General features: G+C 38.0%; 2 protein-coding genes across 4 annotated transcripts in view; one reads left to right on the top strand and one right to left on the bottom strand.

Annotated features, from left to right (window-relative positions):
• Positions 1-12,310, bottom strand: part of sox5 (SRY-box transcription factor 5) — a 219,817-nt gene extending 207,507 nt beyond the window's left edge. For all 3 annotated transcript variants that reach the window (XM_089127334.1, XM_089127333.1, XM_089127336.1), the window contains exons 1-3: positions 12,210-12,310; positions 11,599-11,710; positions 9,331-9,370 (exon numbers count right to left, since the gene is read on the bottom strand). The gene's annotated coding sequence lies outside the window, so the exon portion shown is untranslated. The remainder of the gene's footprint in view (positions 1-9,330; positions 9,371-11,598; positions 11,711-12,209) is intronic.
• A 412-nt stretch (positions 12,311-12,722) lies between these two features.
• Positions 12,723-19,397, top strand: dnai7 (dynein axonemal intermediate chain 7). The gene is made up of 15 exons (XM_039668419.2): positions 12,723-13,221; positions 13,793-13,880; positions 13,965-14,056; positions 14,188-14,292; positions 14,369-14,506; positions 14,777-14,911; positions 14,986-15,089; positions 15,161-15,455; positions 15,543-15,651; positions 16,854-17,017; positions 17,109-17,295; positions 17,415-17,629; positions 17,924-18,082; positions 18,191-18,304; positions 18,404-19,397. The coding sequence occupies exons 1-15, from the start codon at positions 13,219-13,221 to the stop codon at positions 18,677-18,679; spliced, it is 2,184 nt and encodes a 727-aa protein (XP_039524353.2). The 5' UTR covers positions 12,723-13,218; the 3' UTR covers positions 18,680-19,397.
• Positions 19,398-19,665: the final 268 nt, after the last annotated feature.

Raw genomic sequence — 19,665 nt, 5'->3', positions numbered from 1 at the left:
ACAGGAAACGGCTACACTTTTTCGTCTCCTATGGGGAATATGTAACTGTGGTCACCTAATCAAACTTAACACAGGGAGAGGGGGATGGAGAGAAAGAAAGAGTGAAACCGTTAACCCGGCAGCTATAGTTTAGCAAAACACAGACGCACAATGGCTTGTTTATGTCCTTCAACAGCTCCTTTTCTCTTTCTTCGCTTCCCTGTCTCTTTCATTCGATTCTGCTTTTCATTAACCCAGCCACGATGACAGGCTGTTGTTTTAGTGACATGGAAGCTAGGTATGCAGTCTTAATTTAAACATCAGGAAACGCTAGGGAGGGTTTAAAACATATCCACCCACTCACAAACTACAGACGCCTCTCACAAGCTTAAAGAGAGACTCCCTCTGATACTCCATCAGGGATTAGAGCACCAGATCCAGACCCTCGGATTAACACTCTGCCAATCCAGAGAACGCACGCGAGACAGAGAAAGAAGGGAACGGGAAAGTTGGAAAAAAGAACAACCACTATGAGCCAATTGTATTATGGTTAAATATGTCTAGAGCTGTTGTTATACTGCACACATCGATGCAAATATCGCACATATTTACACAGATGCAGAGGCAGTATAAACGTATTTGCATGGATTTACAATATAGGAAGCAGTGGATTACATGCAGATGTTAATGGTTGAATAGCGTGTACAGTAGATCGAAAATAAGGCCCTGTCTCATTCACTGCTCTAAGACTTTGCAGTCCTTCTCGAAGTGTACTCTTCGGTTACGTAATGCCACATTTTTTAACTTTGCTGCAGAATCACTTTCCTCTAGTTAACAGGACGTCATAGTCAAGTGTTTACTGATTAGTTCAAAATTAACATGGCCTTGAATGGTAAAGTTGCTTGCAAAAATTATATGCATTCTAATGTTAATTTTAATTTCTAATTTAAATTATATATATATATATATATATATATATATATAATAAAAACTGATTTAAAAAATTGTATGCAAACATGTGCATGACTGATTTATGAATGGCCATTAATGGAGAAAGATATTTTTTTTTGTCTATAAAACTTGAAAAAGCTTTCTCCAGATATTATAGATCTCCTTGTGTTGCCATTAATTCAAATATATATTACATATTACATTGCTTGTGGGTGGGACATTCAGTTGGGGGAGGGAAAACAACCCTAAAGACAATTGAAGACAGTCGAAGATGAGTGAAATTGCTCAAAATGAAGCAAAAAACCTTCAAAAGTCACAAAAACAGCTTGATACCCTTGAGTGAGTCCACACAGGATTTTACATAAGAGACAAAGCAACAGCTATATGTGGGGAAACAACCCTAGAAGCATCATACAGACCGGGTCTGGTGATTGAAGTGAAAAAAAAAAAAAAAAACACCTCTTCCTCCCTCTGTCCTAGCAGTAGCCTTGACCTGCTTGCATCCGTGTTTACCGTCTATGTGATCTACAGCTTCACAACTCTCCTCTCTCTCCCAGATGAATAGGACCCAGGGACTTTTCCCCTGATGGACAAAGCGCCGAGAAGGCTGTGTGAGTGTAGGCTGTCTGAAACAAGGTTATGTGGGTCATCCTTCAAGCAATTCAACACTTTTATTTTAGTCCAAATATCATGGCATCAAGGTACACAGAGGGCAATTGCTCAATTAAACCCACAAGAGGAAATTGATATTTTCCCTCAATGAGACTTAATGTTGATTTCATCTAAGAGAAAGAAGGCAAAGCAATGATGGTGGAAAAAGTTTTGAGATGAAGTCTGAAAAGTGGAAAGTAAGAGGGAGAATGAGTGGTGGAGGAGCAAATTGAAGAGGGGAGAAGAAAAGAAGTGGGATGGAGGGAGAGGAGGAGGAGGAGGAAGGCAACACAAAGTCCCATGGCTGCCTCGGGGCATTGTGCAAAATTGATGGAGGGGATGATAGACCTCACACACAGAGCACCAAGGACTCCAATCTCAGACCTCTATCTATGCCTCTCCCTCTCTCTCTGTGTGAAACCTTTATAGGCAATAATGCACCAAGGCAAAAGTCAGAACTGAGTTTGTTTTCGACCTGTTTTTGCCTTTCCATGCATCAAACGCATATATGCCGAGTGGCAAATAAAGAAAGAAAAGAAAACCAGACTAGAGGCACGCTCTGTTCTGAAAGCCTTAGTCACCATTCACTTTCATTGTATGGGGGAAAAAAAATATGAAATAAAAGTGAAGAAAACATTTCATTGTGTGTTCTACTGATGAATGAAATCATATGGTTTGAAACAATTACAACAATGAATAAATGATAACCGACTTTAAATTTTTGGATGATTTTTCACTTTAACATAACTAGCTAGTTTCCCAGGGAAATATTGTTGGTTATGCTTGTCAATAACAAGTACTCCAGCATCCAAAACACAGCATATGCTGTTCTTTTCAGTCGGAAAATGCCTACCTCTTGTTACTTTTTCAGTCTGTCTTTCTTTTTCTTTTTTGGTCTGATTTACAGTAGACTCAAAACATCCGAGGACTTGACCAAATCATGTTCTCAGCTTAAACAACGGGAAATTAAATCCAATCTTATTATGTGTACATGTATATACATAAAATGATGATGACGATGATTAATTAAAAATCTATATGCAGTTCCTTAAGTTAACATGCGCTTAGGAAATATATATTTCCTCCGCATAGACCCTACGGCCAGCTTCGGCTCCGTGGCGTGATGAATCCAATCTAAATATTTGAATTCTGCCAATGCGGATCTGAATTTTAACTAGTGATGCAGTCTAAATCATAATCACACCGTGTTCTTTTCGTTGGCCAGAGGAGAACTAGCCCCTCGACTTAGCACTGATAAAGGTTTTTTTCCTCCATTTTTTTCCACCTGATGGAATTTGGGTTTTGTCGCCTCTTTAGTTGAGGACATTTTCCTGTTAATACTGTAAAGCTGCTTTAAAACAATCTGTATTGAATAAACGTTTTCAAATCCAGAGAGGAAAAATTGTCATGGTGCAGCTCTAGTGCTTAGCATTAGCAATTAGCACGAGCATGCAGTATATGGGCATTAGCTCTTCTGCACAGCAAGAGAATGGGATCTTCCTTTTGCGCTGGCATGTCCTGGCGCGTGATAATGCCTGCTGGTTGAAATGCCCCATGGCTCCTTGACTGACATAGCGATGGTTTGCTGGATGGCTGAGCTGGCACAGCGATGGCCAATCTGAGTCACACGAAAAGAGAGAGGCCGACACACACACCACTTACACACCCACCTGCAGCAGAATTGGCTGCACCAAAGCCCTGAAGAGGTTTTCCTCACCAGTGAGACGATCCCAGACAGCACCCCCTCTGTTTCTGTCCTGAACCGTATCCGGCCTCCATGTGCTCAGACAAGGCCTCTGTTGATGGAGGTGATTGGGAAGACGGGGAAACCGCTACACTCTCAGGAAGTGCCAGGGATGCAGAGCTGCAACCGCAAGTCATCTGTTAGCAATCGGAGCAGCGGGACTGATATTAAAGAGTCATGCGGGTCACAGAACGAGGTCTCTACGCCCCATAAGGAACCCTACTGTTTCAAGACACCATTTTCCAGCTGCAAATATGCATCGGGAGGGTACTGGAAAATCACAATACAGTACACTTAAGAGAAAAGACTTTTCTAATGACGTAAAGGTAATTATGGGTGGCTTGAGTGGTTTAGAAAACCCAAGGAACAAGTTGCGATGGTGAATTTTTATATTTGTAAACACTTCCAAGTAACCAAGAAGCACTGACAGACGCTTTCAGACCAATTTCAGATCTGCAATCCAAAGAATATTCAAGGTAATTTGTGCATGGATGGAGGAAAATAGTAAAAAGGGTGGAAAAAAAATCCTTAAATGTGACAGGAGAAGTTAAGTTGCTGTCCTTGTCAAGAGTTTATGGAAAATGAGTGAGGCGTAATTCTTTCCCTACATTATTACAAGGCCGTTTTAAGCCTTTAACTCTGAAAAAAAAAAAAATGGGATAAAACTTCAGCAAAGGCAGATAATGTGAGAGAAGAGCGGATAAACGCAGATCTAATGTCACAACAACGAGGCACAAAAACGCGTAAAGGGTCCAAAGCCGCTCTTCATCAAGCCCTGTTATTTAAACATTTAACGCAACAGTGGAGGGGAGAGGCAGGAGATGATGATGATGATTTGCGATTTAACGATTCCATCACTGTATTAGGGGATTAAGATGTCCGTGGAAATAGATTAGTTCTACATCCATTTTCACTCTGACTGGCAGAGACCCAAAAAGCTCAGAGATGGAAATATGAAGAATGAGGCGTACTGTGACAGATGGAGAACAAGTGACCTGAAGAGCGCCACTAAGAGCACTACCGCCACCTGCTGATGGAGATGGGAAAAAATATCACCCTCGGTTGCTTGCTGGGCTAGAGGAATAGTTCAACCCAAAAATGTAATTTTTTGTTATTTACTTACCCTCATGAGCTTTCCAAACCCATATGCTGTTATTTTTTTTCCGTGGAACACGAAATGTGAGAATTTTATAGTGAGCACGTCTGTCAGGCTCAAAAGTCAGTAAGTTGAAAACCAAATGAATGAATCATTTCAGCTAGGTTAAACTGGTTCACAAACAGAACTGAACAACTCGATTCAATGATCCGTTCACAGAGCTTCTCAAAGTAACAGCTCACAGGAGGGGAAGATTTTCTATAAATAGTATATGATAAAGGTTAAAAGGCTTCAGAAGACTTGGAATATCTTATTTTTCAACGCGCAAGCGAGCTATTTCCTGTGAATGTGTGAGACTACTGGGGGTGGGCATTTTTTGGTATGAAAACCTGTGTGAAGATTCTTCAATATCTCATTGGTTTTGCATTTAAGAATGAAGGTCATCTGGGTTTGGAACAGGATGAGGGTGAATAAATGTCCAGGCTGTCATCTGATCTATGTCATCTGTCATCGGATATCCATGCAAACTGTTGAGAAAGTGAGGGAACTATCATTAAATGATCAAATCTTCAGTGCTGACTCAAGGCCATCAACTATAGCGATCTCAAGTCATTATGCGTTAGCTTATGCAAGGTTTAATTACAAGAGCCTGACCCTCCTTCTGCTGTTCCAGATAACATCAGTAATATGGCAGAAAAGGTCACATGCTCAAACACGCTGGAGCTCAGGAGTCAATTAGTCGAGAGAACAAAGGAGACTTGGAAGGATGAGGAAAAGACAAATAGAAGACGAATCCTGCAAAGGAAATAAACAGCAACTTGGGCAAATGAAGATGGGGAAAACAGATGCAAAAGGACACAATGCAAAAGTGGCTGCAAGTTCATTAATTAGAATTTCAAATTGGACAAACTTGAGATGACAGCAGCGCGCTTGTCAAATCAGATCATGGCCTAGCAGAGCGGAGAACCTCCCGGTGCTTGGAGCCAAAAGCAGGAACAGCTCATCGCAAAAAGCTTCCTGGGGACTCTGTGTGTATATGCGCGTATGAGCGTAAGTGTGTGTGCAATTACTGCAGCGTGTAAGCCGTCTTCATCGCCTCTGATTACTGCGGCCCGCCTTTTTCCCGCCTGTCCGCCCTGCGATGTCACTCTCCCCCTAAATGAGAAGTGACAATTAAAGCATTCTCTTAAGGCGCTCCAAATCAAGACGTGCTGGCAAGGCTGGCAGAGTGCCGTTCACCAAGGGGCCCGAGTGAGCGAGGTGAGAGGCCACGGAAACTGTCTGATCTGCCCCCTGGGCATGAAATCAGGGGTCAAAGTGATGATGGCTGTCCTCAGGCCAAGCACCAATGGGTAAGGCAGAGTAACACAACCTCTTAGGGCACTGGAGGGTCAGTGAAGGAAGAGAGAAGGCTGAAAATGTGCCTTTAAGGGAAAGAGAGGAGAATATTAAGGACTAGATTGACCGTGTGCTACATCAGATGCTGTGGGGTAAATAAAGAGAGCGTGAGAAAGTAAGGAAGACGATTTTGAAGGTTTAGCTGTGTCTAGGCAATTTCACAAAGCACATCTTCAATCACTCCAAGAGCGGGGAATCAAGAACCAGTTCCTTTACAAAAGAAAAAGAAAGAAAGAAATACCATTGCTCAATTTAGTGAACCAAACAGCAGAGATTGAAACCAGTGTAGTGACTGACTGATTGCTCAAATCACTGTCGCTGTTGTTAACTAAAGCTAAATGTATTAAAAATGGTCTCTGTTACCTGAAGTAAATTAAATATATCTTATGAAAAACAAAAAACTCAAAAACTCAAATAAATACATTTAAGCAAAATACAAATATTTTAAAAACTAATAATGACAAATGTACCACAAAATGACTAAAATTGAAAATGTAAAAATAAAAGCTAAATAATAAAACACTATAAATAGTACTAAAATAACACTGGTTCATATAACCATGTTTAAAGATACACATGATGAGCTTTTTCAGTAGCATTTTATAGAAATAAATTAATCAATAAAATGTCACTATATTTTAATCAGTTAATAATGTTATTTAATCTATTTAATCTAGTAAACTTGTGTCACCTCTAAAAAAAGACTGTAAAAAGTCATTAAAGGGGTGATGAAATGAGAAATCAAATTTTCCTTGAGCTTTTTACTTTTAAGAGGTCATCATATTATATCCTGTAAGTTTCAGAACTGAAAACGTCCTTGTTAGTCCAATAAAAGCTTTTATTGACACCAGGCTCAGCAAACAACTCGTTTTTCAAAGTGACGTCAATGACGTCAAAGAGGATAAAACACCACCCCTGCAGAAGAAGTTTAACACCTACTTCAACACGGCCGGTTTAGCCCCGCCCACAGATTTGCTCGTTACACGCTAATAGCATAACATAGCTAAATAACATAGGCCTGCCTACCTCGTGATGACAAACCGGACCGAGAGTGAAACTCATAATAATATGCAAAACTGTTATCCACTCACAGCAGTGGGCGTTTAAGTCTTCAATGCGAGATGCCCAAACATTTTTTTAACGGAATTACTAGAAAACATTATCAATAAAAAACGAGACATGAAATACAATCCATATTAACACGTCAACTGTCATTCTGACCGTCATCTGACAAAAGTTCCAGTCCGGAGATATTTAACTCAGTGAAGAAAGTGCATGAATATAGCTTTTTTAAAAACCTTATTCTTGTCACTATTCACTGACATTATTTGGATTTTTTTTAAAATTATTTTATAATTATTTTATTGTGGTTTGAAAAAGAAAAAAATAGAAAACGGCATTAGAACAACACCAGGGTGAGTATGTAAATGATGACATTTTCATTTTAAGGTATATCCCTTTAAAAACCTCTTCTGCACATGCACTTCTGCTCTAGAGATGTACTACTTACAAATTAGGGAAATGGTATGGTAGAACTAGGTATGTTGTTCTTTGAATGAATCGCTTCTGCTTTTATTATTTTCCCTTTTAGACTAAAGGATCTGAATGACTAAATGGGATATGTATTTGACTCTTTGTGAGGGACACAGTAGAGAAAGTGGAAGGCAGAAACAGAGGGGTTGTTTGGGCAGGACACCAGGTCAGTCATTAGACAGCTGCAGCACTGAGGGAGATGAAGCCAAACTAGCTTGAACTCAGTGAGGGCACAAAAATCCAGCCCCTCACCCTACTACACAGAGACCAACGTTTCGGAACACACCCAATGAAGAATCCATTTGAAATTTACCCAAACTCTTTAAAGTAGAACAGAGGTCATTGACTGGAAAGGATGAGAACATCAATTAGAGGCTTATCATCGCTAGTTGCTATCAGCCAATAGAAACATTTCTCAGAACTTTTGTTTGTATTACAAACTGGTCTCATGGCATTTCTCGATGGAAGACAAATTTTTGTTTAAATAGATCAAATAAAAAAATATAATTGTGACATTGTTTCTCTTTAGCATTATATTTCCCAATTTTGGCTTCATTTTCACAATTGCATTATTGTGATTGATTGTACTTGCAAAGTTACTTATTAGAATTTCTGTTTAGGGACCAGATAGTCTACTAATACTTTCATGGCTGCTAGTTGACATGTGCAGTAGTTGCAAAATTACTTTTAGTCAGTAGAATGTCTAAACCGTTACATTTATTTATCATTACTGTGACTTTATATTTAATAATTACAACTTTATATCTTCAAATGTGCTGCGTTACAACTTTATATTTTGCTATCGTCTTATTCACAGCTGTCTCACAATATATTTATATGATGCAATTTGACTGACTTTATTTTATTTTAATCTCAAGTTACCTTCATTTTTTAAAGATTGTTTCCCTCAAGTTCACACAGACTTCTGGAGTAATCATAAGTATAGATCATTATATTAATGAATGTTCCACTAACGCTTGAAAACCAGTCAGTGTCCATCTACATTTGTTGCAATTTTGAACATTGTTGTTTTGCCATTTGTATTCTTAGAAAATATGTTTGAACTACATTGATTTGACTTTATTATATTACGCACTGACAAACACATTTTGTTTAATGTGTCTTAAGTGTCCAAATATGTTTTGAGGCCACTGTAGATGGAGACAACAAACATTTTGACGTCCGATGCTCAGAAGGAGTGAGCGCAACAACAACATTTTCTGGATGCTTTCCATGTTACATTGTTTAAGCCGAGATTTACAGGAGCGTTTAGACGGCGAGTGCCCGCTGGCTTGGCGCTGTCAAGCGTTTGCAGCTTTAATCTGATCTATTATGCTGATGAGTTTGACTCGGTTCCAGAGCCTTCAGTGGCTTCACACTCTCACAGTGAGCTGGCAGCCGACTCCATCACCTGCGCTGGTGAGCACACCGACACTTTGTCACTCAGTCACACCTGATCCGAGTCCAAAAGCGGGTTGTTCACACCAATTCTAGTTCACGTTCTCTCCTCGAGCGTGCCAGAGAACTCCTTTGTCTCTGGAAATTTAAGTAAGAGGAGGTGTGCTTCTCTTCCTTCCTGGGATCCTACGTGTGTATGTGTATGTGTGTGCGTGCGTTTGGAAGAGAGGCATGAATGAATTAATGATGTCTAAAGTAAGTAGGGCATGTTATAATGATGAATGTGTGTAAGGTGTGTTCATAGGACAGCAGAGCGGGAAGTAAGTGTGAGCGAGTGGAGCTCAGCTTCAGCCCTGCAGCTTCTAAACTCTAAGAGATATTCTCAAACAAACCCTCTCATATATCATCACGATACACAGTCCCAGCACTCCTCTTCCCCATTCTCATGTGCTATCACTCCCCCTTCAGCATGCATGCATATTCCCTACAAGATGCTTTAGAATGTTATAGGCCAGACACTGAAGCATGACAAATATTAAAGGGACAGTTCAATACAAATTTTTTTACATAATTTACTCACCCACATCTTGTTCCAAGCCTGTATGCCATTCTTTCTTTCCCTGGAACATGATGAGAAAAGTTTAGCAACTTGCCCCAGGAGCTCTTTTCAGTCCAAAAATACAAAACAATGGAATTTTATACTAATATTTTTAATGAATATTGAGTTTTTATGAAGTCTTTTGGTTTTGGAACAACAATTGAATTTTTGAAGGAACTACTTTAAATGCTTGTATGTGCACTGAAGTGTCATTATAAATGGAAAATACAAGGTTTAATAAGATGTTTTTACAATATGGTAAAGCTAAAAGGAATACTCTAATCATATATCAATATAAATACACAACATACAATACCAATCAAAACAGTGATTGTATTCATTTATGAAATAAATAAATACTTTTATCAAACAACAATGCATTCAATTGATTAAAAGTGGCAGTAAAGACATTCATGTTACAACAGTTTCTACTTCTATTGTTTCTATTTAGAATAAACGCTGTTCTTTTGAATAAATCTATTCATCAAAGAATCCAATATATATATATATATATATATATATATTTATATCACAGTTTCCATCATGTGCTGGTGAGCACAACATGATCCAAGTTCAAATGCAGGTTGTGTCAGAGAACTTCTTTTGACTCTAAACATTTAAAGGGGAAATAAACTTTCCATTTGAAATTTCTATTCATGAAAGAATCCTGAAAAAAAAAAAACATTAACCGTTTCCACAAAAAAAAATATTAAGCAGCGCAACTGTTTTAAATTTTGATAATAATAAGAAATGTTATTGAGCAGCAAATCCGCATGTTAGAATGATTTTTGAAGGATCATGCGACACTGAAGACTGGAGAAATGGCTGCTGAAAATTTCAGCTTTGCCATCACAGGAATAAATTACATTATTAAAATGAATACTGTAATCATATTTTACAATATTACAGTTTTTTTCTGCATTTCTGATTAAACAAATACAGCCTTGGTGAGCAAAGGAGGCTTCTTTTAAAAGCACTTGAACTAAAAAACCTTACAGACCTCAAGACTTTTGAACGGAAGTGTAGATTACACTAATTTAAATGTAAGTGGATGAAACGCTGCTTAAACAGACACAAATAGGCTCTTTCTACACAATCAAGCAAACCCAGTCAGTCAACCAAATTCCACTCAGTTGACCCCAAGATGATAAAAAGAAGAAATGTAAGGGATGGAGGAATGTCCCTGAACTGAGAATAAGGTCACTCCTCGCACTCCATCTTCTCTCTCTGACTGCAACATGACAAAACATCCAAAGGCAAATCTGCAAACTCAACTACAGGAAATAAAAAAAAACGAAACAAAAGGAAAACATCCCCCGTCCACGACGGCCATGAAGACAAATCCAATTATTTGTGTCTCATGTTGCAAATTTGTTCTAATGGATGGAATAGGAAAATAAATAAGTGCCTGCAAAAGGAAACAAAGGAATGCGATTTCTAATTAACATGAAAGAGAGACGAAGAGACGTGTTAGTAAACCCATCTTTCATCCTTCTCCTCTCCTCATAGCCGGCACATTTGTTTGTGCCCGAATGTTGTCTTTTAGAGGGAAGCGTGTTTCCATTTCTCCAGCAAATTAAATGTCAACAGATTTAACATCGGCTCCAATCTCATTTTTTTTCAGGAGCATTTTGTCGATTTTATTGTTCATTAAGCATTTTTTTTTTCTTTAGCCTTGCTTGCGCTCAAGCGCCTTTATTTGTCACATCTTGGCTTTGAAGATCACAAAGGCCTGGGACAATAATTAGGTTTAGTGTAATTACGAACTGAGCATAATGAAAGAGTTGAAGGGAAATGTCTGGCCCTATCTGCTCACTGCCTCTCTCTGGATAACCATTAATCCCACATTAGCCCTGCACTGTCACTCTAAACAACGGCTTTGAGAAAGATGGTATTATCAGATGACCAGGTCACTCACAAAAAAAAACTGAATTTGATATCAAAGATGCAAGAAGAGGGCAGATTGGTTCAGCTGCTGTGTAAAACACTGAGGTTTAGATATTGTAAAGCAAGCTGCTTGCATTTGACCCTGAACAACATTAATAATGAGAAAGAAAAAGTAATTTAAACAGAGAACTATAAAGCCCTCACACGACCCTTAACAACCAAAATCTGGTTTGCTGTTGTTCAGCTCAAACTAAGTTCAAGAAAGCGCATCGTAAACAGCCTTGTAGCACGTTGTTTTTTCTCTGTTGTTTTGACAAGAAAACACCTTTTTCGATTAGCTTTATAAATACCCCAGAAACGTACCTGATTTAGGGCTTTTATACACTCCATGCTGTGTGTCAATGAGCGTGTGACAACTGTGCCGCACCTGAATATCTGCAAGCTCTTTTGGCAGTCTGGAGACAAGAGCTGTTTCCTTCATGTAGAGTATAAAGAAAAAAAAAAAGCAACACAAAAAGTTTGTTTGTTAGTTTGCTCAAACATTTTAAAACAGTATTAATTAACAATTTAATTACTATTAAGTCTTAAGAGACGTTTATTACACCCAGTAGATAGATAGATAGATAGATAGATAGATAGATAGATAGATAGATAGATAGATAGATAGATAGGTAGATAGGTAGATAGGTAGATAGATAGATAGATAGATAGATAGATAGATAGATAGATAGATAGATAGATAGATAGATAGATAGATAGATAGATAGACAGCCAACATGATTTGAAGATCTGAGTGCTCTGGTAGGACAGTGTAGTTGAAGAAGGTCATTTTGAAAGATATCTTAACTTTTCAGTAAATCTCAGTTTACAAACGACTAAATCTCAAATCACATCAATGATCGAAATATCTTAACAATGTTATTGTCTGTCAGTCTAACAAGAGGCTGCATTTGTCAGGGCAATGTCATACTCACAGATGAAACTCCAGGTGGCGAGTGCAGACCTGAGCAGCATAATGCAAGAAAGAACAGCCTGGGTGTATGGACAGGTTCCCAAAAAGCTGGATTCTGGCTTCACCTTTTACCAGCAGATGAATATAGGGCAATATCTTTACACTCTTAAACACATAAGACATAACCACCCAAAGATTAACTCACAATGTAGTGGGGTACTGGCTGGAAAGACTGAACACTGACGGGTTTTGCAGAACATCAGATCACCTCGATCTGCCACTGGGAAGAAAATAAGGATTCAGTTAGCTCAATTTTACATAAACAAATAGACTGTTATTCTATTTTAGTAGGCTACTGCAAACGTCATTATGACCAGAATGGACCACGTTTTTTTATAAATAACCTTTACCATAACAGTTAATGGTCTAATGGGAGGGTTATGTTTAGCTTTAAAACACATATAACCTGAGCCACTATGGACACTAAATAAGCTACAGCTGCATTTCATTTCATAATATAATTTCACTGCACAGAATACAGTTGACAATTTGTAAACAAAATGAGGGCAGTTGATTCAACACGAGAAACAGCATTTCTGTTATCAATAGTAAATTAGCTTGCCTAATAACATAGTAGGCAGGTGTGGCAAACAAAGTGTAGCATTAATACCATCCATGTAGAGAAGATTCAAAAGTCTTTCTCTTTGTGCTCAAAAAACGAAGACGACGAACTAATCTTGTGCGCCATCTTGTGTGAAGAAGACAATACTACTGCAAAAGTCAAATTATTATGTGTCCAGGAGATGGCAATATTAACACAATATTGACAAGCTTCCATACAAGCTTATTTTTTGCAAAATGAACAAAACTCAATTGGACTACTGTATCAGGACGTTGACTTTTAATGGTTGTTTGTTTGTAAGTTCTTCGACATATCGTTATTTTTCTGTCAGAAGCGATTGTTTTCTATCTCGCGTGCGCCGTTGTCATGGTGACCAGACGCCCGAATACTTGCCTGTGAGCTTCTCAATATGGTGAGTATCCCAATGTTTTTACAAAAGGAAAAAAATTTAAAGCAACAAAATATAAGCACATATGTGCTATAAAGTCTGTTTTCAGTAAATTAATCATGACTGCTTATTTAATGAAACGTGAAAGTCCCGAGAAAATGTGAACTTAGCATCTTGACATGCGTGTTAGCAATGCCTGTCTGAAAATACAAAACGTTAACTTAGCCTTAACTCCTTTTCTGTAAAAACTCTTTTCCTTTTTTTCCCCTTAATCCATTTATTTATCAATTATAACAGCTTCCAACCTTAGTTTTTAGTTTTAGTTTATTTACGGTTTAAATGTTTTGTTTTGTTTTTTGTCAGGTGGGCTTATATGTGTAGTCTAAAAAATAAAATAAAAAATCCCAAGTTTGCCAGTAAATTAAAGTCTGTATAATTAATAACATCTCTTCACTTACTAATTTGTTTTATTAGAAATTGTAGAGTTTTGTAGAACTATAATTGTTTAAGCTAAATTGTTTCATTAAAAATGAAATAAATCATTTGGTCACTTTACACACAGCATTAATTAATAACTTGCAACTTTTGTATCCAGTCTGCAAAAAAGAAAGGAGGAAAGAACCGCAAGGCTGAGAGGGAGAGATTGCAGAGAGAGGCAGATGAACAAAGATTGAGAGAAGAAGGTATATCTGCAGTATTAAAGTAATTTAACTTTAAATTAGTTTTTTGATTGATAACAAATCTTTATACTGCGTTTTGTCCTGTAGAAGAAGCTCGTCTCATTGCTGAACGTGAGGAGAATGAAAGGCTGGAGAGGGAGCGAATAGAACAAGAGAAACAACAGCTACTTGAGTTAAAGGTCTGATGAACATTCACAGTGTTGCAGACACATACCTGCAGGCTTTAGTGCATATGCAGCTGTCTGTACTGATGGATTGTGTGTGACAAGATTAGATGTGATGATTGATTGACGCCTGTCAATGTCCACAGGACAGAGAGCGCAGAGAGGACGAGCTGAATGAACTGCGGCACATTCTAGATGAGAACCACTCTGCAGTCACCGTGTGGGAATCAGAATGCAGGGACAAATCTAAGGTACAAGACTTATAGTTTTATCTCAGGGTAATTCTGAGGCTACTATAAGTGTTACAGGATGATTTGTTTTTTTTAGTGGGAGCGTTACATGCGTTGCGACGGCAGTCCGGATCCAGCTGTGCAGCCGGAAATCAACACGTTCATCAGTTTGTGGAGAGAAGACTCTGAAACCCAAATCTCAAAAGTCTTGGAAAACTGTGCTCTGGCTCTTCAGGTGAGACCAGCACTTTGGCTCTGTTGTTTGCATGGTTTCAAGTCAATTATTGATGATCCTAGTCATTCGAGTATCATTATTGTTGATCATTTTAGTATTAAAGTTGACACATAACTCATCCCTCTGTGCTAAGACTGAGTGATACCTCAAATCATGTTATTTGTTAAGGATCCAATTTGTTAAGGAAATCTTTTGGCCTAAAAAACGAGTGACATAGGGCACCTTTAAGCATCACATTTTTTAGAATTGTCTCCAATTTCTCTTGGACAGTTGATAGACGAACTAGACCTCCTTTTGAGTGAGGGTCCTGAGCCATGTACTGCTCAACAGTATCGAGAAACAGTCCTTTGTCTACAGGATCTCAACCTCTACAAACTCAACCAGGCCACTGAGGAGCTTCTTAAGGTGAGATCTTCCCATGCAGCTTACTTCTATTTCAACACAAATTGGATTTAATATATGTTTTGCTCTCCGTCCAGTTTGCAAATTCTAGTTGTGACATTGAGACTGGCAACATGCAGACTGTAGTCCAGAACGACAACATTTCTCTTTGTCTATGGGCCAACCTCAACAAAAATCCAAGGTTTGTCAGTCTTCGTGGTGAAATTTTGCCACTATTTTAGGATAAAGGAAATACTTGATACATGTTTCCAGGTTTAAAGGTTACCGGTTCGAGGAGGTGGGTCTGGGCTTCGAGCTGCCGAAGCCGCTGGCTGTGAGTGACCTCGCTGTTCGGATCCTTCACACACGCTATGACCACTTGTCCCACCACAGCGAGCGTGAACAGGTCCAGAGAAGGAGATCCATGATGGAGGGCTTTCTCACTTTGCCATCTGAGAATACTGCAGTGGTGGAAGATGGGAAGATAGAGGGAGAGGAGGATGAAGGAGAAAGCTCAAAGCAGGTGGAGGAAGAAAGCCGTTCAGTCGGATCAGAGAGCAGGAAGAGGGTGAGTGAGGCTTTGATCATGTGTACACTATGTACTTGTTTTCTAGTGGATTCTGTCACTGACAATATTAATGTGTCCATGTGTCAGAGTGCTGTGAGTGTGATCTCATCTAAGGAGGGGAGGAAGAGCTCTTCAATCAAGCTGTTAGAGGAAGGAGAAAGTCAGATGGAGGGAATCGCTAAAAGATTAGAAGCTGGTTTGGTCCCTTTTTTATCGTCTTTATATCAAACAACATGAGATGAGGATGAAATCTTTATCACATAAAAACAACAAAATTTGTTTTAGTTTACTATGATTATTTGTAAAATACCCAATGCTTTAAATTATAAACTGGATTGTTCCTTATTTGAAATAAATTATTTTAAGAATTATTAGTATTATCAAACATTAATGGGCCAAATGCAATGTGTTTAATATTATCAGACAGGCCAATTAACTGGCAGAATCATTATTTTATTGTGGTTGTTATTAAATATGTATAGACCATTTTGCAAGATGTAAACAACACTGGTCCAGAAGCACTTCCTGTTTCAGTTTTTTAACACTACATAAATGCTGGGATAAAATACAACCAACAGAACATATGAAACTGAATCAAAAAGTTAAACAAACATCTTTAAGTTGTTTTCTTTATATGTGAAATAAAGAAAACAGTTACAAACAGTGTTGTTTACATCTTGCAAAATGGTCTATATGGACACTGATGCCACAATTTTATAAAAGCAATAAACCACTGAAGGATCTTACATCATAGTCTAGCTCACAAAATCGTGAACTGCACGTGACTGCATGAGTGCGAGTTGAGATCTATATAAATATGTACATATTATAGTTATGTTGCACTACAGAAGTGTATTAAGTGGCAAATTATGTTTTTTTCTTCTTTTTTTCCCTAATTATTAATATTATTTAACTATACTTTGCATTGCACCTAAAAACACAGCTTACTCGTACTTGGGTATTAGTCAAATTATTTTGATGTCGGGATGATATAAATTGTTGGTCAAAATGCTATACTACTTTTAGTTAAATAGACCATTTTGCAAGATGTAAAAAACACTGGTCCAGAAACACTTCCTGTTTCAGTTTGTAACTGTTTTCTTAATTTCACATGTAAAGAAAACCTCTTAAAGATGTTTGTTTAACTTTTTGATTCAGTTTTATATGTTCTGTTGGTTGTATTTTATCCCAGCTTTTATGTAGTGTTAAAAAACTGAAACAGGAAGTGCTTCTGGACCAGTGTTGTTTACATCTTGCAAAATGGTCTATACAAATAATACATACGGCAAGTTAATGTAGGCATCACAACATTACAAAGTATGATGATGGAAATTAATTTTGAGTTCTGTTAAAGATTACATTGTGTTATTAAATTAATATGTCTTAAATTGTCTCTAGATCAAAATTGCTCCGACCCATCAACAGCTGAACTGGAGTTTGACAGTGCTGACATACACATAGTGGATCTGCAACAGTTCACACCTTTAGGCGGAGTCTTCTACTTTGATGTCTTCCATCTACCACCCCAGTCTTATATAGTGAAGGGCTGGGAAATGAGAGAGGTACATCTTGGGATGTAATCAGGGACTCTCTGCAAGAGATCATAGAAAGTAATTTGCATTAATAATCATTTGCTGTTGTGCTTCCTCATAGTTGTTAGAGACCGGTCTGCAGGTGTTCCCCTATCCCACAGAGCAGTCACGCGTTCAGAGCTCTACCTCAGTGAAGCTGGATGAACACAGTAGCACTGTTGTCTCATTGCCTGTAGGGGTCACTGTAGCTCTGCCTGACTCAACAATCTTTCTGGAGAGTCCACAAGTGGCACGCTGGGATCCCCTCTGTAAACAATTCACACCATACGTACAGTATATATGCAACAATAGATTTTATATTGTATACATTCAAATCTTAGTACAGTATTTTACCGTATGCTTGTTATTGGTCACCGTTTGTCTGCAGGCCAACACTGGCGGACGGACTGCATCTCTGAGACAAATTATGACGCAGAGGCCCGCAGCATCTCCTTTCAGATGAATGCATTCCATGCCTTTACATTACTGCAAGAGTCTTATGCTAATATGCCTTTCCAGTCATGGGAGCTGAGGCCCCTGGGCCAAGACTCAGCATTGTTCACAATCACTGGAGCTCTTACTGAAGTCAGCATCACAGTCAAGGCAAGAGAGACTCTGTTCAAACATATCCAAGATTATAAAAAAAACGTGTGCTAAATTCTTAGAAATGTACTCAATTTAAAAAAAGCAAGACAAAACAAGCATTAAAATAAAAAAAAACACAATTACTCCATGTATGAATTACATTTTTAATGTAGTTTTGAACATATCAAAAAGTATCCTGTCAGAGGCATTTAATTTATCTAAGCCTTAGTTTCAAGTTCATATCATTTTGGATACATACTAAAGGTCCAAAAAAAATCAACAGGACTGATCGATAGCTTTTTTGTTTCTTAGGGTAAGCAATGTATGCTGCAAATGGAGGAGAAAAAATACCTGGATAAGCTTCTAGGAAAGTGGATGAGCCCCTCAGAACTGCAGAAGGCCATGAGGAGAGCTGGGATCAATATATTTGTGAATGAGTATTCCGACAAGTACGTCAGCATCAACTCAAAGGTAACAACGGGGCTGAATTGCCATAGAGCCAATTCAATAATTAACTGTTAAATAGACCAGTTATAGAAACCTAGCTTTGAGCTTGCTATAATTTTTATACATTTTTAGGATCCATTAATAGAGCACACAGTTTACGAACAGATGGCCCTAATGTCCTCAGCCGTGGCTTTTTCCTGGAGCCGCTGGAACACACAATGCGGACAAGAGCACCTTGTTCTTCAGGTATGTCATACACTCCTATAAACAGACTGAAGCCCTATTGAACTACTATGTGTTTTAAGCAGGCAGTACCTCTGACCTTTAACTTTTTGACTCTGGTAGGCGTGTGAGCAGCTGGAAGCGGTGCCAGTGACTGAGGAGATGTGGTCTCTTTACTTGCTGGGTGCTCAGAGGAATCAGCATCTTAAGATGAAGGAGGATGACAACAGCTTCTCTGCTGAACTGAGCGAGGGCAGCGAGTTCCACTCCACCTTTCTGCACATGCTCAGACAGGACATGAGCATCGAGGGACAAGCTAGAGTCAGTCAGTCTCACTATCTCTACGTAGACACCATACAGAGGCTCCTGTGTGCAACACGTGTCCTCACATATTCCTGAGATTAGAAAAAATACACATCCAGAAACAGGCAACATGCATACACACTAATATCTAAAACATTTAACACCCATTTTGAACTTGTGATAGTCATTGCAATATGCTGTGGATATGAAATTACACTCATCATACTTCTCTTTATAACCAGCAAGTGGAGCCAAATGATCTTGAATGAATTTTTTTGATACCAGCAATATGAAATATGTAAAAGAAATAAATATTTCAGCGCAGTTTATAGTGCCAGAATATAAACTGTGTGAATCTCATAAAACCGGACCTGTAAAAATATAGTAAGTTCATTTTAATCAAATTGAATTTTAATAAGGAAATTACAAATAAATGAGAAATTCAATTCTGAAGGGGCATTAAGATATTGTTAGCAGTGTGAAAATATAAACTTAAATGCTTAATTCTTACACGGATACAATCACAATGCAAAACCATCCTAAAAACAAGCTTCATAAATATAAATTATATTTAAAAAATATATATTATATCAGATACAACATCTATTGATTTTGGGGCTAAAACATGAAGCAGACATGTTTTGGTGAGATTCTCCAAAATGAGATTTATAGATTATTATATTAATGTTGTAGCATGTACTATTTGCCATTGATTTGTATTTTATATTGCATTGGATGAACGATTCAAATTCTGAAGCGTCATGATCTATTTAGCTTGTTTTCCTATAAATAATAAATAGTGAGATCATTTGGATCAGTTTCTTTTATTGTGCAAAGTCCCCCCCCCCCCCCCCCCCTCTTTGGAACATACAAAAGTGAACATTAAACAAACACCAAAACCAACAGCTTAATAAGGTTAAAAAGGTTGTGTTTGTAACAACTAATAATATCGGGAAAACAATCTACTGCATAAAACTGTAAAACAATAAGTTAACAAAAAGAAAAAAAAATATTTTTTTTAAAAATCTCAATACTCTTTCAAACATCCCATAAAAATACACTGATCAATTTTTAAAATGTTT

The sequence above is a fragment of the Pimephales promelas genome, chromosome 24 (genome assembly GCF_988280905.1).
Source record: "Pimephales promelas chromosome 24, fPimPro1.hap1.1, whole genome shotgun sequence".
In the NCBI taxonomy this organism is placed as follows: Eukaryota; Metazoa; Chordata; class Actinopteri; order Cypriniformes; family Leuciscidae; genus Pimephales; species Pimephales promelas.
Note: the sequence above shows the minus strand (reverse complement) of the source record. Positions and strands in the feature narration are given on the sequence as shown.